Source organism: Cololabis saira, chromosome 9 (genome assembly GCF_033807715.1).
Source record: "Cololabis saira isolate AMF1-May2022 chromosome 9, fColSai1.1, whole genome shotgun sequence".
Taxonomy (NCBI): domain Eukaryota; kingdom Metazoa; phylum Chordata; class Actinopteri; order Beloniformes; family Belonidae; genus Cololabis; species Cololabis saira.
Genome location: NC_084595.1, coordinates 24,505,232 through 24,532,049, shown reverse-complemented (window position 1 = coordinate 24,532,049; position 26,818 = coordinate 24,505,232). Strand labels below are relative to the sequence as shown.

General features: G+C 38.9%; 3 protein-coding genes across 5 annotated transcripts in view; 2 read left to right on the top strand and 1 right to left on the bottom strand.

Annotated features, from left to right (window-relative positions):
• Positions 1-584: 584 nt before the first annotated feature.
• On the bottom strand, positions 585-8,461 carry ido1 (indoleamine 2,3-dioxygenase 1). 2 transcript variants are annotated; one of them, XM_061728918.1, is made up of 11 exons: positions 8,444-8,461; positions 3,225-3,298; positions 2,578-2,673; positions 2,378-2,497; positions 2,149-2,267; positions 2,028-2,042; positions 1,825-1,924; positions 1,539-1,656; positions 1,408-1,459; positions 1,143-1,291; positions 585-1,051 (listed from the first exon to the last, which is right to left on the bottom strand). In XM_061728918.1, the coding sequence occupies exons 3-11, from the start codon at positions 2,641-2,643 to the stop codon at positions 672-674; spliced, it is 1,119 nt and encodes a 372-aa protein (XP_061584902.1). In that variant the 5' UTR covers positions 2,644-2,673; positions 3,225-3,298; positions 8,444-8,461; the 3' UTR covers positions 585-671. The 2 variants fall into 2 exon arrangements, with proteins under 2 accessions (XP_061584902.1, XP_061584901.1); XM_061728917.1 differs by lacking the exon at positions 8,444-8,461 and having other exon boundaries at positions 3,225-3,400.
• LOC133450357 (rho-related BTB domain-containing protein 2-like) lies at positions 8,253-17,894 on the top strand. 2 transcript variants are annotated; one of them, XM_061728915.1, is made up of 10 exons: positions 8,253-8,558; positions 9,959-10,160; positions 10,265-10,368; positions 10,454-10,639; positions 10,745-11,685; positions 11,790-11,908; positions 12,690-12,840; positions 12,953-13,041; positions 13,902-14,007; positions 14,314-17,894. In XM_061728915.1, exons 1-10 carry the CDS (start codon positions 8,494-8,496, stop codon positions 14,514-14,516), a joined length of 2,166 nt encoding a protein of 721 aa, XP_061584899.1. In that variant the 5' UTR covers positions 8,253-8,493; the 3' UTR covers positions 14,517-17,894. The 2 variants fall into 2 exon arrangements, with proteins under 2 accessions (XP_061584899.1, XP_061584900.1); XM_061728916.1 differs by lacking the exon at positions 8,253-8,558 and adding an exon at positions 8,697-8,715.
• Positions 17,895-20,263: 2,369 nt separating this feature from the next.
• The window catches only part of LOC133451019 (phosphatidylethanolamine-binding protein 4), a gene marked incomplete at its 5' end in the record, with an annotated part of 63,077 nt that continues 56,522 nt past the window's right edge, over positions 20,264-26,818 (top strand). Inside the window, 2 exons of the mRNA XM_061729941.1 lie at positions 20,264-20,337; positions 20,500-20,632. Of these exons, the coding sequence (XP_061585925.1) occupies positions 20,264-20,337; positions 20,500-20,632 (207 nt within the window). The remainder of the gene's footprint in view (positions 20,338-20,499; positions 20,633-26,818) is intronic.

Genomic DNA, 26,818 nt, shown 5'->3' with positions numbered 1-26,818 from the left:
TTGTGACGCCTGGTTTCAGCCCGTTCTTTGTGAGGAGTGTTGATTTCAATCTTCATACACCTATAATTAATGATTCATGACAATATTATAGGGTTGCTGATTATTCTGCTTTTCTATTTTTCAGTAGCAAGCATGTCTTTGTGGCCATTTACTCTCTACTACAAATTTTGCAGGCAAGCTCCTCTGAAGCCATACCTTGCTCTCTGTCATAATGTTGCCCTTCAGCGCCCCACCATGGCTTTACTAGGGATTAGTTGTCTATCATTTAACTTTTTTGCAAAAACTTATAAATGAAAATAAATTGTTGAATTTTGTTGAACTTTGGAACCAACGCCATTAAACGCAGTGGAAGATGAATTAGGTCTAAATCCTGCCACACATAAGTTACTTTTTTCCCCCTAGCATTGCAAATAAAAAAATTTAAGAGTTTGAATTTAATGGCTAAAAAACCCCCCAAAAAAAACATAATTGTTTGAATTAGGGTTTGAAATGAAATAATGGTATCGCTTGTACCTATTAAGGTAGAATTTGTTCAGACACAGCAGCAGGCTACATTGAAGTCAAGCAACAAAGATCACACAATCTTCCAAAAGTCATCCTTTTATTAGATATAAAATAGCCTGACGGCTTTGGGTATTCTCGTGGATATTAGTTCCCATGAGCTGTTGTTTTTATGTATTTGTCGTCCCGGGCAGGAGGGCATCTTTCGTATGGTCCCTCACTATTTTTAGAAAGGTCATGATGCCGGAGCCACCGGTGCCCCTCTCCTCCAGTGCAGTGGGGGCTCTGCTGATCATTTCCTTGGACTCCTGGCTCTGGTTACGGAGCTGTCGAGCACGGGCAGCAGGCACAGTGATAAAACGGCTCACGACATTGATGTGATAGCTGCGCAGAGCCAAGAGTTTAGAGACGCAGAGATGATAGGCTTGACTGAGATGCTCACTGGCCTGCTGCTGGACAAAACTCCTTAAGGACGGTTGCAAAGAGATGTCTTGAATCAGTTGCTTGTGAGCAGGTGGCATATAGCTCCTCATGCGGGTCAGAAAGGAACCTGGAAAGGGCAGCGCCAGCTCAGTGAATCCTTCATATTCAACTTCAGCATTTGTGTAATCATTCAATGGGCAAATAATTGGCCATCTTACAACTTTGTTCTTCATGTTTGACTCCCAGAAGCTCATCAAAGCAGTGTAATAGACTGCTTTGTGCAGCACTACCACCAGAGTACTCCAGTGGCTCTTTTTCTACCCCTTCGTAAACCAGGCCTTTTGGCATAGAAGGATTGTCTTTCCACCTACACATTCATATAGACAGGCATGTTACATGGTAAAGTATGCAAATGTGAATAAATTCATAAAAATTAACTTTACAAATACATGATAACTATAGGATAAAAAAAGATTTCTATACCCAGACAGGTAGATCCTCATAATTCCATAGAAGACTGAAGGCTCCACATACACTTCAGAAAATAAGATTCACCAAAATAGTTATTAGAATGGTAAACTGTAATGCATTTGATCACATGTCTGAGTCGCTACCTTGCATGAGTTTGAGTGCGTCTGTCATGTCCTCTATAGACAGGCTGATGGTCTCCAGGGCTCCGGCCACAGCGTTGGTGTCACCACACCTTACACCATTGATGACCACAGGAATACTCTGCAATACAGGTACACCAATCGCTGTGTCTCAATCTTTTTCTGTTTAATTCATGTTTTGAGATGAGGTTACATTTTTCAATCAATATCTCAACTACAAGCGTTCTTTTGTTTTGTTTTTTCACAATTACATATTATAAGAACTGCTCTTATTGTGATACAGCTTCACCCTTATTGCAGGAGCTGCTGCCAGCTCCACCAGCAGAGTGACCAGGAAGAAACCTCTGACACTGTCTCCTCCTGGGAGGCTGAACAGCAACTCCAGGTTCCTGTGTCCACACGAGTCCACACGAGTCAGTTAACTTTGTTTTAATTATAGTACAATGGTGCAGTATTGGTAGAGGACTAAAACTGAAATGAAAATGTACTCACTCCATGTCAAAAGGCCTGGCATGGGAGGTTAAAGATGGACACAGAAAGGCACAGGGAAAATGTTTAACTGACACTCATGTAGGATTTGATCAAAGCTCTTGCAGGACATCCATGTGCTTACCCTTCTGGATCCTTCTTCCTCCAGTTAGCCAATACTGCATCTGCATGTGTGAGAATTGGGGGAAGTCCTAAGCGCTGTGACACTTCACAGTATGGAACAGCGAGGTTACATGGCAGCATCTTTGAAGAAAATTGTGAAGGAAAGAAATGGAAAATCATTCATACAACTTGGATGTTGCAGTGTAAGTGGTAAAGGAAGGAAGGGAGTATAGATTTATTGGCAGTTTTACCTCAACAGTGTCATTCTCTCCCTCCTGCCAAACATAACCCATGGTCATCATGCTGAGGGCCAGGTGGGCAAGTCGTAGCTCTCTGTGTTTCTGGAGAAACTTGGTGCTCAGCAGCGGCATCTGAATAGGAAATAACACGCTTGACGCATCTCTCAATGAAAACAGTGGACTGTTCTTGTCAGTTTGGTGTCCCCTTTTACCTCAGTAATAGAGGAGCGCAACTTGTGACTGTGCACAAGCTCTGGGACATTAAGGGCAATTTCCATCCATGGCTGGTAGTAAGGTGGAAGCTCTCCCTGTCAGGGGAGAATTTCAGTATAGAGATACGTTTGTGGCAAAATAAAACAACAGTAACCAAATGTGAATGTACATGAGATGAAGCAACTTCACGCATCTTAATCTTGCATTTTATTCAGAACTTTTGCATTATGTTGTTTTTTCTACAGATGCACGAATCTTGACAAAGAGTGTTAAGCAAAATGTGTACTTGGAATCACATGCTGCTTGTTGAAGTACAGTTCAGTTCACAGAAAAACAAACAAACAAAAAAAAAATCAAGGCCGAAGCCAAATTTCACCTCGTCTAAATCTACTGTTCTTGTACCAGTCAGTCAATACCAGTTAGGACTATGAGCAATAACTTATGTGTATGTCCTCATTTATAGCTATATCAGCATCATTACCAACGTCAAATGTAAAGTCTTGTTTTGAATCATTCTTGACCATTGTCCTTGTGTTGAGTAATGGTCAGACACTTGTTTCCTAGCTGCCTGACAGCAAACATTTCAAAGTGACTGTCTGGCTAATTATTAAGGTGTACTGTATATCCGAGGAGATTTTCCACCTACCAGGGGTTCCTTAAGGATAAAGCCGAGGTCCTCAGAGACATAGTAGGGACCCAAAGAGAAAGGCGCCCTGGGGTCTGTTTCAGCAGAAGCCATAGAGAAAATAAGACAAATCCAAATGCAGTAATGATCCTATCGCTGTCTGAATATTCAGGAGAGCACAGCTCGACTGGACTGGACTCTGACACGGGCTGTTGTCATCCATGGTTATTGCTGACACAACATTGACATAGATGATTGTGCAATTCCAAGTAAAGTTTAACAGATAAATAGTTCTTTCCTCTGCAAATCATTTAGTGGAAGACATATCATTTCTATTGTGATTGATACTAATACTAATAATAATAAAAAACCTTTTCTTTGTTTTGGAAACTGAAACAGGAAAGAGCAGCCTATTTAAAAGAAAAGCAGATTATGCGTCATCATTGAAAATAACAGAATTCCTAGAATAATAAGACAAAAACAATAAACCCTAACACCAGTTCTTTTAGCCTCATTTCCATAAAGTAACCCTAATCCTTATTCGTTTTTTATAGAATGGCAGACTGATACATTGATAAATAGACAAATAGATACTTTTCATTACGATTGTGACGTAAGCAGAAATCTGACATATAGCACCCCTCTTTCCCCTCTTTTTTGAATCATTTACTGATCACAGTTTCATCATTTGTCTTAACTTTTCAGTTTATTCTACACGTAACTGTTCATGGCTTTGAATTAAGCAGCAGATAAGGGAAATATAGATCACTAGCGTCATCTAGTGGAGCAGACTGATCACTGCAGAACTGGTACCTCGTTTAAAACCCACAACTTGAAAATGCTGCTGGATCCAGAAGTATGTGAGTCACAAAGGGAATTCGTGAACATCAAATTAAAGCAAACATCAAATTGAGCTCTTTTTAACGCTTTTTACCGTATTTTATTACAAAATTTGCAGGTATAAAGGTAAAGTTAAATGTGATCCTTTTGGTTACAGTAAGATGAGCAAACCTCGGTCTGCAGTGTTGGTCTACAAGCAACTTAATGCAGCACAACCAAAGATGATGGTTTGTTGTGGACATTTGTAAAGTGTTTCATGCGAAATTATGGATAGAGTGGATGCATCCAACAAGAGTGCCAACAAGTGCTATTTGACACGCAGTGAAAAGTCCCTCTCGGTTGATCCATCATCTGTTTACGATGACTTCCATGAAGTAAATGAAAGTAAATTCCATGAATCAGAAACTAAACCTGAATAGCTCAATTCTGCCTTTAAAACAATATCACTGCACATGAAATACTTGTATAATCAATAATGCTACACCTGTAATTGTTTTAAATAACAAATAATGTGTAATGATACAGTATATATGAACCAAATACACTGCTATCAATTTCTAAACTAAGTTTCTCGGTTTCTATTACAGAAACAAGGCACATTTTTCACTCAGAGCACGAAAGTTTCTGATATCAGCTACTTTTCTGCCTGTTCTTGATTACGGCGATGTTGTGTATGTGAGCGTCAGCCAGCTGTCTACAGTCCTTGACTCCGGTCTACCACTGTGCTCTAAGGTTCATAACTGGTTGTAGCCATCTCACTCTGTGAATTGTATGCTAAAGCTGGCTTGCCTTCTCTGAATGTAAGACGATTTACACACTGGATGCCTTTGATTTATAAGGCTCTTCTTGGCTTGGTTCCTGGTTATTTATGTTTATTTCTTCAGAGAACTAAAAGCCATTATGCCTTAAAGGTATAGTCTGTAATCGTATTCAAAAACATATATTGTTATACTGGGTGAAATGGTCCTTCCATCCTAAGAGTAGCCAGTGAATAATGTGTTCAGAAAAAGGAAAGAAAGAAATCCGACCTCTCTGACAGCTTTAATCCTGTAAAAACTCTGACCAATCGGTTTTTTGCGCTCCGAATGGCACGGATTGGTCAGAGGACCAGAGGATTGGCAGGGGGGAAAGAACCAATCAGATGCCTTCATTTTAAGTCACGCCCCCCTCTGTTCCATGCGCGCACTCGTCGCGTCGAAAATCTTCCCGGAAAATTCCACACACTCGAGTCACGTTTGCTGAAGAAAACGAGAAACGAGTGGTCTGCCACGCAGAACCCTCGAGGCATATCCATCCCGGCGAGGGCAGAGAGAACCCGGTGGCGGTGCGCTGCAGTGCTGTGCAAGCTCTGGAGCCACGGCTACGCCGTAGGCTACGATGTAGGCTACGCTGTAGGGTATGCTGTAGGGTACGGCGTAGGGTACGGCGTAGGGTACGGCGTAGGGTATGTGGCGACGCGCAGCATTCTGCGTTGGTGTAGCGCGGAACCATAAGTCAGCCTTCAGTGTGTGCTCTGTGTGCTGTTCTGAACACTTCTCTGTTGTGCTCATTTTGCTGGGATGTCGGGTCCCTCCGCCGAGACACAACTTTTGCGGTATGCGTTCATTGTTGTGTCTAAAAATGATGCGCACCCAATCAGAAATGTTACAGATATGTTGTGATAGTTTTTTATATTTATAAAAACATAAAATTATAAAAAAATAAAGGATCCCCATAACTTTGATTGGGTGGGCAGGACACATGTTTGGGTGGGCACAGTCCACCCCTGCCCCCCCCCCCCTAAAACCGGCCTCGCTTACAGGTGAATGAGACATGGGGTAGTTTTGTTGAAAATGTGCTGTCCAAAATGTCCTGGAAAACTCGACTCCTGCAAATGCGCGTTCTCCAAAGTTTGTGGGGGGCGTGGCTTTGGACGGAGCGCTGACGGGAGGGGGAGGAGGGGGCGGGGCTTAGAGGAGGTGCCACTTTCAAATCTTGCTAGCTCTCCAACATTACTGACTATACCTTTAAGGTCGAATGACATTTTGCACCTGGCTGTTCCTCGTGTTCGGACTAACTTGGGGAAAAAAGCTTTTAGTTTCTCTGCTCCCTCTGCTTGGAATATCCTCCAATTTGAACTGAAAATGCCTGAACTTATTTCACTTGAAGCCTTTCGCTCTTTTCTAAAAAACCAACAATGGGAATCCTTTCGGCAGTGCCCGTGTTTTTAAATTTAAAATTATTACTGAAGTTGTTTTTTTCTACATGTTACTGGAGTCACCACTACTGCACTTTATTTGCTAAAACAGTTTGCACTCTCATTTTAATGTTTATTTTGTGATTGCTGTTATTTGTGTGTTATTTGTGGACGTGTGCTGCTGCCTTCCTTGGCCAGGTCACCCTTGTAAAAGAGGTCTTGATCTCAATGGGTCTTTTATCTGGTTAAATAAAGGTGATAATAATAATTTTAGAAATGACACAACTACTGAAGATGCATGGCTTCATATAATTTCTAATGAGTCCAACCAATCTACCAGTTAAAGCGATATGGATATTTGTCAAAAAAAGAGCTTATCATGTTGAAGACTGTAGTCCAGCACTATTTTCAGTCAGTCACCACTGAATGAGTGCATGAAGTAGTCTATATAATCCTGTCCACTCTGTTAAAGCGATGGAAACATGCTCATGCTGGACTGGTGGCCACTTTGTCCAGCCTGCTTCGGAGCTGTGGAATGAGTAGGGTTGCCACCTTTCAGAAATAGAAAAAAGGGACGCCCCCATTTCAGCAGCGCAGGCGCAGACATCCCCAAAACTTCTAAAATGCATAGAAATGTATTTATTTTATATGAAAAAACAAAACGCTTTGATTTAAAGTTGAAAGTGCTTTAATAGCATTGAACTTGCATGACTGTACAGACAACCAACCATACTAGTAACTGAAATATCCTCCTATGCTGTGTATGTCCACATCAGCCCAGATGTATAATATACATACAGGTGAAGAATATGGTATAAAAGTTCATTTATTTCAATAATTCAGCTTAAAAGGTGAAACTAATACATATATATTACATAGTCTCATTACAGGCAAAGCAAGATATGTTAAGCCTTTATTTGTTATAATTTTGATGATTTAATTGTTTGTTTATTTCATAATATATTCTAATTTTTTTGAGATTTTTTATTTGGGGTTTTCATAAACTGTGAGCCATAATCACCAAAATTATAACAAATAAAGGCTTGAAATATCTCACTTTGAATGTAGTGGGAAATAATATATTTGTTTCACCTTTAGTTGAATTTACTACGAATCAAGTTTTGCAATATATTCAAATTTTCCGACCTTCACCTGTATATTATGACATCAATAAATAAGAGCATAATATGTGTCTGTATTGATTCATGTTCTGGGTATGGGTCTCTGGACAGCGTCTAGAGACAACTTTTGTTGTCAAGTGAAGAGAAAATCCGAAGTGCTCAGGGAATTGTTCAGAAAAAATCTTGAAGGTGCTCTTTGGTATTGGGGAAAAAAACTATATCTAGTCAAAAAAGGGAGTCCAAGGCACTCTTCTTGTGGAAAAATATTAAAAACCCTTTATTGAAACATGGCTAATACGTATAAAAACATGGGAGCAGAGACCCACGCGTTTCGGCGCAAGCCTTCTTCAGGGTACTGCTCAAACAGGAATTCCTAATGATATACACCTGCCCTGCACAGGTAGGAAGTCACATGAACCATTTCCCAGGTAAACATTACATGCAAGGGCCACTAGGTGGCCACGCAGTGCAATATCTCACTTTGCATGTAGTGGGAAATAATATATTTGTTTCACCTTTAGTTGAATTTACTACGAATCAAGTTTTGCAATATATTCAAATTTTCCGACCTTCACCTGTATATTATGACATCAATAAATAAGCATAATATGTGTCTGTATTGATTCATGTTCTGGGTATGGGTCTCTGGAAAGCGTCTAGAGACAACTTTTGTTGTATTAGACGCTATATAAAATTGAATTGAATTGAATTGATTCAATACGGAACGCAACTTTTAATTCCCAGTTACGGAACAATTCCGTATTTCAAGGGACGGGTGGCAGCCCTAGGAATGAGATTTGTGCGACTTTAAAGTGGATCAGTGTTTTGTAATGAATGTTCTCCCTCCCAGCCTCTCTCTCCCTCTCTGTGTCTATTATTAGCTCCAGAGGCCTCGGTGAGTGCAGATGGCTCCATGACGGCCACAACCCACTCCAGCCTCCCGGCCTTTTTTCATTATATTTCATCTTGGGGGGGCATCATCGCACTCGCGCTTATTGCACTACACCAGTGGACTTTCCCCTTCCCCCCTTGCAAAAGAACAAAAAAAAAAAAAAACCTCCGCTCCGGTCGGTCTGCTATTTCCAAGCCTCGGTCAACCTTGCCTTGAAGATGAAGTTAAATACGAGCCGTCGTCAGGTGCAAGCCGCATCCGATGGAGGAGTCCTGCTTTTATTCTCGTTCAACGACCAGCTCGATGCTGCACTTCCTCACGCTGCGGTAAGGAGGGCTCATAAATGGCATTTCTTTATTCCGTCGCTCGAGCCGGATAAACCAGCTCAACAGTCAGTGACGGGGCGTTACATAACATGTAATGCAGCAAAGCCTCTTGATAGAGGCTGCTGCTGGTGGAGGGACTGCATGGTCGCGCCTCCTGGTAGGATATGCACACTTTACCACCTCTGTAATCGCTGTGCGCGGAGGATGCAGGCTTATCCATTACTTGCATTTAAGATGATAGTCTACATGGATCACGTAGAATATCCGACCATATTAAAAATCATTAACATACTCGAGAGTTGCGCAGTGTACTAAGGCTTTATGAGGAAATGGCACATGACATGATGAGCATTATTATTAAGGGCGGTGTGGATGGACGGGTTATACAGGCCCGGTTTAAGGTCATACTGGGATTTTTTGGTTATGCATCCAGAGGTGTGAGCCAAGCCTATGGATGCAGACTGCAGTCAGTGAGATTTTATGAATGACACAGAGCTGCAAGTGACCATGTGAAAAACAAACAGTAGTAGGCTCATCCCTACAGTCTCGGCAAATTATAGCACCCAGGAAAACGGTACATCTGCTGGATTAAGTGTGGATAATCAAAAGATATGCTTTAAAGTGGCTATGATTATTATTATTATTAATTTAATCTTTTTTATCTCATTTTGTTTCCTCTATGGGTTCTTGGCATGCTTGCAGGAATGAATGCTGGATAAGAAAGGGTTAAATTACCTCATTCATAAGATGATAGCACTATGACAATCTAACCATGAATGACTTTGTAAAGGTGCTGTCCTCTGAGCCTGTGATGCTTTCATGGTGCGTGTTTGGGCAAGACTTGAGTATTTAAACATGAAAACTTGACGTTGTGTTTATTGGGGTTAGGATGATAAGATGAGCATAGAGGGTAATAAAGTCAAAGAGGAAGCAATTTTAGCCATAGGGATTACCTAATGGTATATGAGACATAACCCCGTCAGGTTTTGATAACTCATAGCAGGTAAACAGGGACACGTCTTTTTAGGCTAAATTAAAACTTTGTGTTTTTTCTTAATTCTTAAACATAATATATTCAAACTGTCATATGTTATAGCATTGTATTTTTTTATTTATTTATTTTTTGTTAAGTTCATTGACTACAGCATCTCAGTCATTCATTTTTTTCTTTTTTATGTGCTATCACTTTAAAGAGGAAGGATACAAAACTTCTGAATGGGCACAGGGAAGTCATGGGACGGTTCATTGATAGCCCTGCAGGCGGATGGGGCGGCGCAGATGAGAATACATAAGTGTGTGTTTGTGTGTGTTGAACGTTATTGCAGTGGTGTTCAGGACGGTATAATGTGAGACCTCTGGCTCTGATAGCAGCTTTTTCTGCCTCGTGATTATTTCCACAGGTCCCACTTGACAAATTCTGATATGGACTATGAGAGACCGAACGTTGAAACTATCAAGTGCGTGGTGGTTGGAGACAATGCAGTTGGAAAGACCCGCCTTATCTGTGCCCGGGCCTGCAACGCCACGCTGACCCAGTACCAGTTACTTGCTACACATGTGCCCACAGTCTGGGCAATTGATCAATATAGAGTATGTCAAGAGGTGAGTATGAAGTAGTATTAAGTTATTAGCATTTCTGTCTTTGAGGTGATTTACCATACAGAAGCTGCTGGTGGAATATCCATCTATATTTTATCTCTGATTAGGTATTAGAGCGCTCCAGGGATGTTGTGGATGATGTCAGTGTCTCTCTCCGGCTCTGGGATACTTTTGGAGACCATCATAAGGACCGGCGTTTTGCATATGGCAGGTGAGAAACTCTATAAATCAGTGCTAGTTTATTGGTACTTGGAATAAAGAAATCTAAGTTTATTTCAACTGCGGTTTCCCTTCAGGTCGGATGTTGTGGTACTTTGCTTCTCAATTGCCAATCCTAACTCTTTGTACCATGTGAAGACCATGTGGTACCCTGAGATCAAGCACTTCTGCCCACGTGCTCCTGTTATCTTGGTAGGCTGTCAGCTGGACCTGCGCTATGCAGACCTGGAGGCAGTGAACAGGGCGCGGAGACCTTTAGCCAGGTACTGGTGCTTTTATGAACTCTGCGTCTACGCATGCAAGGTGTTCAGTTAATATCAGAAAGATGCAAGTCACATTTGCTTTTGATATTGTGTTCTTGTTTTCAGACCCATTAAATCCAATGAGATTCTTCCTCCAGAGAGAGGACGGGAGGTGGCCAAAGAGCTAGGAGTGCCATATTATGAAACCAGTGTTGTTGCTCAGTTTGGAGTCAAGGACGTTTTTGATAATGCCATCCGAGCCGCTCTCATCTCACGCCGTCATCTGCAGTTTTGGAAATCTCACCTCAGAAATGTACAGCGGCCTCTCCTTCAAGCGCCCTTCTTGCCTCCAAAACCTCCCCCACCTATAATCACTGTACCGCCTCCCCCATCCACCACAGAGGAGCATCCCGTTGGTCTTCTGGAGGACCCACACTGTGCTGACGTCATCCTGGTCCTGCAGGAGCGACAGAAAATCTTTGCACACAAGATATACTTGGCGACATCCTCCTCAAAGTTTTATGACCTCTTTATTATGGAGACACAGAGCGAAGAGCCTGAAAGGCCCCTTCGCGGTCCTCTCTCAGGCAGAGAGCTGTTGATCCGTGCTGCTAGCTTTGACGTTTGCGAAAGCAGTGATGACGGAGACAGGGCCAATCTGAGGGCCTGCACCAGTGACGGGACCCTGAAAGACTCCGAGGGGGGCCGACGGGGAAGGCTGCTTTCCTCGTGGAGTCGAGCCTTCGCCAGCATCCAGGAGGAGCTGGTAGACGACCCTGTCACATACAGCCCACGACTCATGACTGTAGTGCACATGGACCAGTCCATGCAACTCGGTCCTTTTCGAGCTGTACTCCGCTACCTGTATACAGGTCAGCTAGATGAAAACGAGAAGGAATTAATGCAAATTGCACACATTGCTGAGCTGCTGGAGGTCTTTGACCTGCGGATGATGGTGGCAAACATACTTAACAATGAAGCCTTCATGAACCAAGAAATCACCAAAGCCTTCCACGTACGCCGCACAAACAGAGTAAAAGAGTGTTTGGCCAAAGGCACCTTTTCTGGTGAGTGAACAATCCTTAACCCTGGTTGTTCATGTTTATTGGTTTAAGCAAAAACGTATAGAGTTGTGAGTTGTGGTTACCAGTATCAAACTTTGATATTGCAGATGTAATATTCAAGTTAGATGATGGGACAATCATGGCACACAAGCCTTTACTCATCTCTAGCTGCGACTGGATGGCAGCTATGTTTGGCGGGCCTTTTGTGGAGAGCTGCACCAAAGAGGTAGGTCCAAATAAAAGCAAATGATGCATTCCACATTGTTTACAGTGGTACTATTAAAGTGTACTATACACTTTAATAGATACACTTTGTTCAAAGTGTGTCTCATGGGAAAAAGATGAAATCAAATATATGTCTGTGGTGTATGTTTCTTTTTTTTCTTTTCTATTTTCCACTCTAATAATCCATGTAATTAAATAAATACATCTGATGATTGTTTGGGATTCATATGATGTTATTTGCAATAATCCAAAGTCAGCTTATCCTCCAAAGTTTTCTTTAAATGGAACTAGATGGTGCATGATCAAGATTATGAATTTGAAATATTTGATGTTTTCTCATTTATTTCTGTACTTTGAAAATAATTCACTTTATTTGATTTTACTAATTTAAATACAATAGCGAAAAGCAGATTCTTTAAAAAAATGTTTTAGATTGTATCTAAAATAACTCATATTATAATATTTATAGGTTAAATATTTGTTGATTTGGCGTCTATTAGAATAGATTTACATCTATTTCTCTTTCTTGCTTTTTTTATTACCTCTTTTCCCCTTTTCCCTGAAACATTTTATTTCAGCTTCTGTCGACCAGTCAGCTCTGGTTGTTCAGATAGTAGTATAGCTTTCTAAGGTGTCAATGTCCGGCTTTTTAACTCTGGAGACTTTTACATGCAGTAAAATCTATATAACCAACAGAAATTTCCAGAAAGCATAGGGTGTGTACTCAAAATACAAACCAGCTAAATGTTTGAGTCATGACATTCTGCATTCCCGTGTCTAAGGTGCAGTTTCCTAACACAACTCGCAGCTGCATGAGAGCTGTGCTGGAATATCTCTACACGGGGAGATTTTGTTCCCGGCCTGACCTGGATGCGATGGAGCTTATTGTTCTTGCCAATCGCCTTTGTCTCCCCCACCTGGTTGCACTTACAGGTATTACATTTTGTTTAGGTATGACCCAGCAAAATACAGGGAGGGATTACAAAGCCCTTTGTGTACACGCTCAAGTCAGTGACTAAAATGTCAGCTTTCATGTTTCTTTCAGAGCTCTACACTGTAACAGTCCTGACGGAGGCAGCGATGATGGGGGCTGACATTGATGGTGATGTGCTGGTGTACTTGGATGTGGCCCAGGTACTGTGTGCGGTTATTCCAGATAGGCAAAGCCTCTTTTATTTATTTAAATTCTTATTCATATTTTAGCCTATTGGATTTCTGTTGACTGTAAAGACAACTTCTCTGGAGGCTAAGATGATATTTAAATGCTGACTTTCCACTGCAATACTCTACAGTACTCTATTAATAAGGTAAATATTCACAAATCTATTCAAAATTTTAGATTTGATCAGATTAGATTAGATTGGATCTTTATTGTCATTGTTATATGACAACAAAATTAAAAGTGCCATCAGTCAGTGGTAAAAAATAAATAGATAAATACTATAGTATATAAAACATTTACACACAACATAAAATAAAACAAATAACTGATTAAAACCAATAAATAATTAAAAATAGCCTACACATGCACACAATCCTTCATATCAATTTATAGTTTGTTTTTGAGTAGAGAATCGGGTTGGTTTTGTTTTTATTGCTCTGTACTGTCTACCTGTGCAACTGTGCAAACAGAGAGTGTCCAGGGTGAGAAGTGTCCTTTGTGATATGTTTTGCCTTTTTAATACAGCTACTGTTGTGTACGTCTTATTGTAAGCAAAATTGCAGATGTCACTAGTTTAGTTTGCAGGAATCTGATTAATCACAACTGTTCTAGCTTATATTGACGACAAAACAATAAATTGAATGTTTAGTTAAAGTGAAGCAGGACATGTTCACAGTTGAGCTATGCTGGCTGTCACGAGATGGAAAACCACACAACAGTTCTCTATCAACAATTTCTTTTTCATTCAAAGATTCAACTTTTTTGTTTAGGTATACATTGAAAGCAACAGATCCTGCTCAAGAAATGACATTTTAATTTCATATATCTACAGTTCCACGGCGCCCTACAGCTCACTGGATGGTGTCTGCATCACATTTGCACCAACTACAACAGCGTCTGCCGCAAGTTTCCCAGGGATATGAAAGCCAAGTCTACAGGTAACACAGAAAATACTCTGGCGGCACTATAATGACCTTTTACACATACAGTATCTAACTTTCTTCTGGCAAACAGTAATGCTTAAAAGAAATTCCTTATGGTTCTACAACCTGAAATAGCTGTGTTGGGTGTTTATCCATGGGCGAGTTAAAATGTAAAACTCTTTTTCCAGTGTTGTAATAGACTCCCAGAATTAATGGTAACGGCCATACTGTGATTTGATCAATAATCCAATGCAACTATTCTATTTTTATTTTTTTAAGAACAGGGTTTTTAAATTTCTGAAACAATATATTCTGATGCAGAGAACCAAGAATACTTCGAGAAGCATCGCTGGCCACCTGTTTGGTACTTGAAAGAAGACGACCACTACCAAAGAGCACGCAAAGAGCGCGACAAGGAGGATTACTTGTACCAGAGACGGCAATGTAAACGCAAGTGGCTCTTCTGGAACCTTCCTTCCTCCCCAAACTCAAACTCTCCTTCTGGCTCATCTGCGGTCATCTGACCCGGTGGGTAAGGGTGGGTCCAATCTGGAGTGCATCCTTGTGTGTACAAGTCATAAAAAAAAGGAATATTTCAGAAGATAAGTCCTGCTTGCATGGCCCACCCCCGATTAATCAGGCCCACTGTTCCTCAACCTGCCTGTGAAGGCAAATGCTCCAGGTTTGTGAGGACAGCTCAGCGTCATGATCAAAATGAGGACTGTTTTTCTTCTTTTTTCAAATTTGGTATGTATAAGACGCAAACCTCAGTGATATGAACCTTACTGAAAACTGGCACAGTGTAACTCGTATGAATTGTTATATATTCCACCATTTGAGTTTTGAATTTTAAAACTACCATCCTGCTGGCACAGAACTTTCCACCTCACCATCTGTTAACCTGAACTGATAACCAAGTGCTGCTTATCAGCTGCAAACAACCAGCAACTCAACACAGAACCTACGTCTCAGAGATAAAACACTTTGTCCTTAAGTGTTTGTACAATCTGCCAATCCATATGATCTCACCAACAGGATGTAACAATAACACGGCCTGACAGTTACTGAAGTCATTCACTCCAACCACCCTCATTATTATCATGTCTGCACATAAAAAAAAAATATTGGCAACATTTGTTTCTGTTTATTTTTCTACATTCATACATAATTTTCTGAGTTTTTGTGTACAGCTTGCATAACTGAAAATGGTGTGAGACTGGACACTTAACATTTAAGTATTTTAATCTTGTACATTGTGACCTTTTGTCACAAAAGGGCTTTGGTTTACATGAACGCATTCAGTTTCCTGTTACACAAGACATCCCAAACTCAAGAAGAATATACAATATGTATTTTCTGTCAAACGCCAGAAAACAATGAACCAGACCAATAATATTTGGTATGTGTTGCTTAATGAGGCTTTCTACCACACATATGGCAAGAATAATTTAGTTTTAAACTGAGCGATTTCTTCATATTGATCACTGTCATGCTGGAAAGCAACACAATTATTTTCAAAGCTGAAGCGACTACATTGACTTTTCCATCCATCTGTGACTGGATCTATCTCTGGTGGGGATTTGGCCTTTAGAGATTTAGTTGATAACAGACTGCCCCGACTGTTTGCTGTTGGATATGTACAACATGTGCATATGAAAAGACTTCATCACACCTGAATGAAGCCATTCTCAATCTTCTACACACCCTGAGCACTTTCGGGACTCTACAAAGACGCACACAAGAACCTCCTGTAGCACCACACTGGAGAGCGGCACTGAAGATTATATGGTGTTATGAAAAAATGACATGAAGAGGACATAAAACCCACTATACTGAAAATGTTTCCAGAAAAGTTGTGAAGATATGTGAAGATGGGTAGTATTGTAAATTATATTAAATATCAGATGCGCTGCAAATGACTTGCATCACTCTAATGTGCTGTTACCTAGTATTGTACACTGCAGGCAGTGCGTAAAATCTTTCACTCTTACTGAGTAATAACGAATATAAACTTGACTTATCTGACTTGTATTTAGTTACTGTGCAGCTAGAAACTGTTGAAAAAGACTGAATACTCATTGTGCTGACCTCCAGCCTTTTCTATAGCTGTATATAGCCTACTTTAGTATACATGCAACTTACGGGCAGTTCAATCCATCAGTTGACTAATAGTAAAATAGGACTACAGTGCAAAGTGAAGTAGACATATTCATATATAAATGGCATTATAAAAGTGTACACTAGATCCAAGAAACATAGTGTTGTCATCAAATCAATGATCTGCAGCATACGCTGGAGCTCATCCAGCTCATAGTGACTCTCAAAGGCTTGAAACAACTTTTTTTGCCTTCAAAAAAAAAGAAAAAAAAATCCAGTTTCCTTGTTTTAACACGTTTTGAAGAAAAGCTTGCTTTAATTTTTTTACATCATTGTTCCTTTGCACAAATGTATCAACTTAACAGATTTTGTGGTATTGATCAGTTCAGTGATTGTGAAAATGTATTATTTGTCATCATTTAAAATTGATAAGAGGTGGTGTTGGTGCTCTGAGCAGTAGCTTTAAATAAATCTTAATTACATTAAAGTTTCTATTGCTAATGAAAGACAGGAACTTTCACACAATTTATCCTAGTTGTTTAAATATTTTGGCACAAATGTTCAGTTATTAGGAGACGAATGTGCCTCCAAAAACACTGTCGAGCAGGCTTCATAGTAATTCTGAATGTTCAATTTAATTATATAATTTCACTAACATGCAATGCCCAGTTAAACTACTCAGTGTGACTGAAAATGATCACAGACATGCATTTCATTCTGCTAATATTTTGCATTAACAACACCTCATGCCTTAATGTACAGTGTGTGTGGTATTGAATGTAAAGTAGTGCTACTGTGGTTGCCAGCTTGTTTGCTGTATTTTAAGCTGCTATGGTGCTCTCTAGGCTGTGTATGTATTTGTAAATGTGCACAATCCATAATTTGGTTGTAAATCATTCAGTTGGGCCGTGATTTGAGGCGTTCGACAAGTGTGCTTTGGAGTTAACACTCTTTTGTGTGTCCATTTAAAAGCAAACACAAAACATATTAAAGAGGCTAGACAAGCCCAGACTAGGCTGCACTAACAACTGGTCATTAGATTGTGACATTTACCATAAGATAAATGCAGGGATTTAAAATGCATTTCATTAAAGTTTCTTTAATGAGCTTAGCTTTTGAGCTTACATAGAATGAAAATGCTGAAATATTGTGAAAAATGAAAGTTAGGTAATGTGTAAATATATGTGTGTGTTCACTTCGGCTATTCAAACTTTGCATATGACTTGATAGAACTATTGCATAGCTTAACGTAGATCCTGCTGTATACTATGCATATTCAAATGTCTGGCTCTGAAACTACAAACTTGCACTGCTTTGTAGCACTGGGTTCTCTTCAAATTGCATTTGTCCGGAATATATTGCAACGTCACTAGATTAGTAGATAACATCAGGTAAAAACAACAAAATAAAATGAATAAATAAAAGGATACACCATAAATTATGACAAAGTTGCCACTGGGCCCTTTCAATATGTTTGGGTGCTATATCACAGCTGCAGAGAAGCACAAACCAAAGCTTTAGCAGCACCAGGAATATAATGTATATGCTGCACAATCACTACTGCATAGTTTAAGAGGCCTTGTTCAGAAATGGTTGAAAATTAAATAAAATAAATAAATAAACAACAAATGAAAAAAAAAGAACTTGAATGTTTTTCTCAGTGTTTGAAACCTGGACGACATTTTCATTAGTCTCCAGGTATTTTCTGTTCTCAAGAGCTGTTTTTATGGTTTAGGAGCTGTAAAACTGAAATTCTGTAGCATGTGTTCTTGAAAATGTGTAAGAAACAATATATTTAATAAATAAACAAGGAGCTTACATGTGCAGCGTGAGTTCTCTTGTGAGAGCCATCTTTTTGATGACATGTGAACCTCCTGCAGCTCCACGCGCCGGTCGGGACCTGTAAAGCCTGATTTATGGTTCCGCGTTAAATCGACGCAGAGTCTACGCCGGCTCTGCGTTGGTGTAACGCGGAACCATAAATCAGCCGTGGAAATGTGACGCTCCACATTAATAAAGGGAAAGCAAATCAGCTCTAAACAGTAAGAAGTTAAGTTATATTTTCTTTGCGTTTTCAGTGCGAGCCATAACCTCAGATTTGTTCATCACTGAACAAGGTAGGGAAGGCAATGACATGAAATGGCGATGTGTGTCAGTGTTACAAAAATAAATATAGAATCGCACGAGCTCAAATGTGGCCTGGCGCGCGACCTCTTCAATTGCATGAATTTCTATTTTTTAAGTGATTTTTAAAAGTGATTTTAACAAATTAGAAACACCAATTAAGAGTGACCCTTTCATGTAGGGGTGTTATCAACTATATAGTAACGTTGCTGTGTTGTCTAGCCCCGTCACAGACATGATTTTAACAAAGCAAACTTACTTAATTACTAAATTACTTATGTGAAGATCAAATAAAGGGCCTTAAAAAGTGGTCAAGTGTGAATATATACCACACACACACACACACACACACACACACACACACACACACACACACACACACACACACACACACACACACACACACACACAAAATAAAAAAAAATATGTTTGTGTTTGTATTTGAGTTGAAATCAGCAGTAAGCTAATTATGTTAACTATTTGTTATAAATTATATATTGTCATCAGATTATATTGTAGGCATTATAAAACAATTTTAATCCAATGATGTATAATATACTCAATGACACAAATGCATCCTGCCACAACTACCTCAAGACTACCTTACATTGTGGCTGTGGTTGGACAAAATAACTTCTGCTTCAGCATAATTTACACTGGAAGATTTTTTGGCTCAGTGATGTACAGTAACTGCTGTTCACTACTTAACAGCTTGTATTGCCATGGTAACCTATGCTGGAAACATAACCTTGGCTGGAACAATCTAAATTTGAGAAATCAAAACATTTTAAGTGCTGAATACTGACTAAATGAAGTTGGAAAATGGAGAGAAAAACTAACTATAAAAACCCTGCTATTCCTGCCACTTTCTTGCACATATGTTGCTACACTAACCCAGATAAGTGGGGCATATTTTTTTTACTTTACTTTTTTTTACTTTTTTTACTTTTTTACTTTTTTTACTACATTTCCAATTTAATGAACATATATTCATAAACACAACAATATAACATCAGTGAACAGTAGTATGCATACAGACACATATATCCAAATAAATCCATAATTTCGGTTATCCATTTCGGTTATCCTCTTCATCTACATTCTCTAGCCATGGAACTCGTAATAAGCCATTTTAAGATCATAAAGGTGGTTGCAACAGTCCTCGTCAAGTTCTGCACATTTAGGTTATTCATGAAGGCTAGGAAAGACGACCACATCTTGTAAAAGTCCTCAACCTCCTGCCATGTAAATCAGTTTTTCTGGTGCCAAATTAGATGACAGCTCTGTAATCCGTTGGCCAGAGGTTGATCCCTGAATCTCCTTGGATTTTAAGGCAATTACACGTTTAGCTTGTGACAGACAGAAATGAATTAGTTTACGTTCCTCTACAGTCGCTGGGAAATCCTTAGTGTATATGTGCAACAAACATATCTTAGCTTCAACTGGAACCTTTCTGTCAATTTAGAGATTAAGCCAAGAACATCTTTCCAGAATATCTGCAGTTTTTGGCAGCTCCACAGGCAATGTAGTAGGGTACCAACTTCATCCATACATTTGATACAGTAGTTGGGAATATTGGGATTTAAGTGGCGGAATTTAACGGTTGTGATATAAGTCCTAAGGAACCATTTATCCTGCATCTTGTATTTATAGTTTGGGCCGGAAGGCATGTGTCCTCCCAGTCATCCAAACTGATGTGTGACTGTAGATTATTTTTCCATTCAGATAAATAAGAGCTCTCTTTAGAACCTGCTAATATTAAACCATAAAAGATGGATATTTGACCTCTGCCATGAACTGTAAGTGGTTTACTATGAATTGTACAATGGTTGTTAGAGAGGGTTCTGAGATGGCTTTAAACAAACAGTTGATTGAATACTACTGGCCTACATCCCATAGCATATCCAGCTATTGATACTATTGAAATCTGAGGATGCAACTCAAAACTTGAATGTTTTATAAGCAAAGACTGAAAGACTGTAAACAAATACCTCTATCCTCATGAAGCACTGCTTTTCTATAGACACAAGCATAATTTCTGGTGTTATTTCTCTCAATGTTGGGGCCTCTCAAGATGGAAACAAGACAAGATACTTTGGACCTCCTGGATGCTTCCTTCTGTCAGTAAGCACTTTGTCTGTCTCAGAGAGCTGTGATGGTGACATTTTTACTACATTTTGTATAAATAATTTTGCTCATTGCAGCATAGGAATGTTTAACTATGGGTTTATTCACTAAAGCTCCATACAAATATATAATTTTCATCTTTAATCATCTTCAATAAAGTGGTGGACTTGAAGTAATCTATCCAAAACTGGACATTGACAAATGCCTCATAATCCCAAAACACCAGCAACTCAGAGAGAAAATCAGCAGTGTGTGGAAAGCCCCGCAAATTTACTTCACTGGAGCAAAGAACGTAAGACGTGTGTTTTTAGTACTTGTAGTATTGTGGGTCTATAATAGTGGTATCTGGTTGAAAGCGGCCATGTAGCATAATATTTTAAAGGTTGTTTTGCAATTTAAATGTATCCTGAGAAGCATATTAGACACAATAAACAATTTTGAAAAATAAGCAGACAAGCATAGTACAAACCCAATGTACTTGCACAAACCTGTACAAGTATGGACATGCCTGATATAATTGTACTTTAGTTTAGTCTACTGTTATGGTCATGGATAGGTTCTAACTCCTATTATTTACTATACATGTCTTTACCTAATGATTATATTTAATTAATACCAAACAAGGCCATATTTGTTATTACAAGGGCTGGCCATGAAATGTTTACACTACAACTCAAGTTTATGTATGCACATGCTCATTTGTAACACTAGAGTACAGTAATGCATTGAAGAAGCTCCATGTATACCATAGTACAACAGAACTTAGTTCATTGTGTCAGGAGAAAAAAAATCTCAACAACTTGATCAATTACAGATGTGAAATTGTGTGTATTTTGTGTGTGTGTTATTTTATTAGTATATGCTGTCTCTTCAGTTTGAGCATCTGCTTTAGCGTCGCCGTTTATTATTTGTGTGACCTGTGGTGATTGTAATACTCTCTGTCACCACAGGGTGGTGCTAGCACGTCAAACTTGCAGGCCCTTCAACGAGACGCTGACCTGAACAAAGGTTATGATTTATGCACATTTTTAATAATGTGGAAAATGTAATATGACCTAAGATGTAAAGTATTTGGAATAGATGAATGTTGTTAGTTTCATTTTGATATAAACCATCAAAGAAAACAATAGCAAATCTAGAGACAATAAATCCCAGTCTTTACTGAGTTGTGATTTGAAATGATCAAAGGCAGAGATGAGATGCAGCAGGCAGCTAACAAAGCCATATCCTTTTCCAGTCTTTGTGGTAAACAATATCCTTTTGTGGTAAATGATGCTTAAGTCAAGTTACAGTAGCGACTCAAATACAGCAGATCTGAGTTGAAATAGAACAACAAACATTACTAATATTAATATCACTATTGATTATTATCACAATGACTATTATCATTATTATTATATCTGTAAGAATGGTTTCTATTGATGAGAAATAGAAGCACTTGGGATCCTGGAACAATAGCACAATAGTAACATAAACATGACAGCTCACTCTCAAAAACTTTTTGTGCTGCATGATTAAAAAAATATACAAACAAACCCAGCAAATGGGTTGGCCATATAAAGCGTCAGGCATGTCATGTTAAGATGTAGAAATGAAGAAATTAATTAAATAGATGTGTCTATATATATTTTTTTATTTCCCAGTGTATTTTTTTTCTTTTCTTTTCTTTGAAAAGATTGAAAGTGATACATGTCCATGGCCTCTGAAAACCTGCAGAAAATGCTACATCTGTAAATTGAAAGCCACCTCAATTTAGGAGCTAGTTTATGAATTCCAGAGCTAAGCAGTCTAGCTTGAACATGATCTATTGCCCTTCTCTTGCCCAAACTCCATTTGATCTATGGTCGTATTATCTATAATGCTGTCTTACATGATTCTCTGTTATTGCCAGAATCAGTGTCAGACAGCAAAACGGATTACATGTTAGATTAAATCAATACAAACTTTATTTACCAGGCTTCGAAATGTGATTCTCTATTTCTCCTGACACTTATGTAAACACAAACTGCAGAAGATTCAGATTGTTGCCTGTGATTCTGTGGTTGTGCTGCTGGTCCACCACGCGTTCTGTCACTGCACCATGATGCCAGCACTGCTGCTTTTCTCTGTCACTTAGCCCTTGTACCCAATAGCAGGAATACAAAATAGTGGCTGCTCGAATCCACCCACTGTAACACCCACTTCATTACTGGGACGGGATGCAAGCCTGCTGAGTAATTGTAATAAAACACAGTGGGCAGTGCTGCCATAAACCTGCCTCTAAATATGTGCTCATGACCAAAAACAAAAGCAAAGGGCCACAAAAACTGTAGATTTCTGTGTACAAACTTTAGAGCTACTGCTCACCGATTGAACTTATGTGTTAGAAAAACCTGGCATGTGTGTTAATGGAGCATTTTTAGACATACTAGTTATGCTCAAAAAGCCTCCAACGTGTTTATCGTGAGTGGGATATCTATTGGCTAAAGGGACCAAACTGCATAACAACATGGCTTGGTTACAGTTAGTGTTCTAAGTAAAGATAGTAAAAAGTGTTAAAAATGCTGTACTTCACAAGACATATTTAGAAATAGTTGTTTTAAGCTGGTGCTACAGTTTAACATATATCCTCTTGTAAATTTTAAGGATATAGATATTTTGTCCTCTTTGACAACAATAACTTAACTTAATTAATTGAAATTTTTTTGAAAGATGCAAACTGCCACATGTATACAAAAATATAGGCAAATAAACCCATATTCTATTAATATCATATTATAAGTCACCCTTTTAGATAGAAGTTGTTTCTTGAGGCCAATGCATAGCTATATACACTCTCTGGTGGCTTTATTAGATATACTGTACCAGGTTTGCCTAATAGAGAATACCCAATAAGGTGATCAGTGAGTGTAGAAACCATACTTGGTATTTTGTCAAAATTTAGGTTGTAATTTCTATTAAAATTTTTCATCTAATAGCTTTTTTTAAATTAACCCAAACAGTTACTGGTAAACATTATGACATCTGCATTAAGGGAACATTAAGCTACTTGCACTATTCTTTTTTTGCTTTTAGTCTTATATTTTACTTTCAGCTTTTTTCCAGAGATTCAAATCAAAACTGTAGCTGGTGCTTAAAAATAAGTTTTCAGATGTCATAATGAATGCCTCAGAGCTTCTTTAAAATCTGGACTTAAGTGTTTCAACATTAAACATCAGCATTAAAATGGATTACAAAGGCTAAAATGCATTTAGGAAATTCGGATTTACGGAAAGGATTAAAAAACTCAAAATATATTAATCTTTATGGCAAGTTATGCAGGTGTGCATTTGGTACAGCCAAATAACATTTAAGAGAATTCCTTCCTCTGAAACAATTTTAATTAATTGAGCTTTTTATGCATGTTATAAATAGCCTGATTGCATATATACATTTTCAAATATGCTTTTCCTTTTTAATCCATCTTCTAACATTGCCTGCAGTCTCGTCCTTAAAAAATAAAAAATAGAATAAAATAACAAAATGATTTGGTTTCATCCTTGTGAGGATGACTACGGTATGTTTAATTTCTCATCTGAGGCATCGCCACATACTTTTATGGTCATCTTTCACTGATGTAGTTCGTCTGAACAACACAGACCGCAACACTTCTATCTTTACAACATAGTCGCTCTTAAATTGGAGGCAGTTTTGGAGGTTTTTCTTTTTTAGTAGGGACCATAGCCACAGGACACATTCTTAGACATGGGGGATTTTAAAGCCTTGTTTTTGGGTACACATTTCTTGCATCTGGTGGATGGAATGAGGGTTTAAACCATTACTGCGATTAGAGCTGCCTCACTATGATCTCTTGAGCTTGCTTACTGCTGCTAATAGCTGTTTCCTCTATATTTCCCTCTATCTTTTTCTTTTTCGCTTTCTCTCTCCCCGTGAATGATTTTTATGCTTTGCTAAAACATGTGGGGGCGTTGAGAGAGGATTTAAATGCAACGACCCCCCCTCCCTTTTTTTTTGTGAATCTCAGTGTTCTTTTCTACAAGCCTCTGATGACGACAGGGCAGCTTTAAGCCTGGCAGTGCCCACGGCAGGCTGCCGTCTCAGCGCTGCCCACTCTCCTCTGTGTTGGCATGCTGGAGAAAGCGAGGGTGGGGTTCCTCTCTAACAGACCCTGTCATTCCTAGGAAAGCCTACATGTCCACCCATGCAGGATTCCTGATAGGTCTTCATGTTGGGGATGTAAGAGCACGGGATAAGGTTTTTAATTTCTGTTGAAGTTGGTCCTCATTTTGCACAAAGTCAAAGGTGCATGGTTAGAAGAACATACAAGGCTCTACCATGTGCCTTTATTAGACATGAAGGGTCAAAAAGTGAAGCATGTATTGTAATAGTCATCTATCTTTGTATTCACTGTCATCGGGTGGGTGTTATAGGCTCTGTTGTTTCAAAGTGGCATGCTTGGCAGAGACTCAGAGCGTTTATTTCCTTAGCTAATGTTCCCCTTTGTCTTTCTAACAGCTCGAGAAGATGACCCGTATGCTGCTCCCTTCAGTCACTGCCCATTATTACATAACACATTTGATTCATGCACACTTCAGAAAAGCAAAGAAAAGGCAAACTTTAGTGACTATGAGCATGGATTGCTGAAATATGTTAACTGCAGTGAATAGAAACAATAAACCTCTGCCAACTTCTCACACAGAAGAACAACAATCTGCAGTTTGTTGCCTGTGTGTGCTGTACAGATCACCGCAGGTGCACACAACTGTACTTATAAATGCTGCCATTTGTCATGCCTGAAAAAAGATATCAGGAAACATCCTTCATTGACCAATGCAGTAATATTTTCTCCTTTCTGGCATATTATTTTCCTGTTTTCTTCTTTCCTCAACATACCCAGGTATGTTATTATGCCATGGCGGTCCTCTATGTATTTAGATATCTATATCTGAAGACAGCAGCACTTTCATTCTGGGGTTGTGGGTTTTATACATTTTTTTTTTATCAATCATTATTTCATCTGTAGAAGAATGAGAAGAAATGTATAAAACTGAAATGCTCTTGTAAATGACAGCAGTCAGATTTCTGTGTGAGAATCAGTTTCAAGGAAAATTGCTGATTTGCATCTTGTTGACAAAAGTTCAGAGAAAATGAAATTAATCAGAAATTGAAGCCAACTGAACAAAAGTTGATCATTTATATATTTTTGTATTTATTCTTTACAAAAATTGTCCCATTCATGTTTTATTTATAGGAAACATGGCAGTGATGAACTTAATTAATTAGTTTCAAATTGCCTTTAACAAAAACAGCAACAGGTCCTTAATAAAAGATACCATCTCAGCATGTTCCTCCTGATTATTATTCACTACTCCAGCAGAAGCTTTCTCCCATCAGTTCATATACATTGACTGCTAGATCTGTTCAAACAAAGACTCATAATCTGCATGAGAAGTGCATCTGCTGCTGTGGATACCTAGACAAACATACAAGATTAAATTTCTATTTATATGATCCGGTGAAAACTAACGTTTGCCAGAGAATCATTGTAAGATCTGGAGATGACTTGGTCGTACTTTGGCACAATAAGAAGCCTGTACGTTTTCATAATGTGATCTGCTCTGAAGAGACGGAAGAAGACGATAAAGAAAAAAAAGGTTTCTTTACATTCTGGTGGTATAATCTGTCCTAAATATGAAAAGTGTGACTATAGACTGTGAAAAACTTTATAGATACTTTTACTTTAAAGCTTAGGTTTGAAGTAAATTACCTTTTTTTTTGACAGCCTCTTTTGTTTTAGAACCTAAGTAATTACAAAGTTAAAAGTGATCAAGAGAAGTTTGCTTAAGACCCAGATGCTTGGCTTAGTGGCATGTTTTTTGGGGTTTTTTATTTTTTTTTGCTTCTCATTTGTGGTCCGGCACAGGGTTTAGTTACAGTTGTGTCCCAATCCTCTGATTCACCTTCTTTAAGAACAGCTCCGGGGCTTCTCATAATGCTTAACTCTCCATAATGCCATCCCCTTCATCTCCCCAGTGGTCTTATTGTCTTAACTCTGGATGGAGAGACAGTGTGAAAGGGAAAAAACAGGTTAATACATGTTTGGCAGACTGAAAGTAAAGTAAGATAGACTGCTCAAGTTTCTTAGCAGTGTTTTCAGCCAGTTTGCAGCTTGTTTAGTTACCTTGGTGGTGTTTTTGAGGGCTTTTATTAAGAAATTCACTTTCCTTTTGACATTAAGAGGCTGCTTAAAGTATTCAAGATCAGGTCTATTGATGTGTTAATTGATCTGAGGGAATGATAAAAATGCTTTCACTCTCAGTTTCCTGATCCGGTAGTTTGCGAGCATTGAAAATGTTATGCAAATGATTTGTTAATCCCTTTACATTATTTGTTCCATTTCTCTCTTTCATTTTCACACTCAATTTCCTGCAAAGCAGGCTGACAGGCGGACACCCTCAGATCACTAATTCTTAATATTTTAAAAAAGAGATTCAGTCAC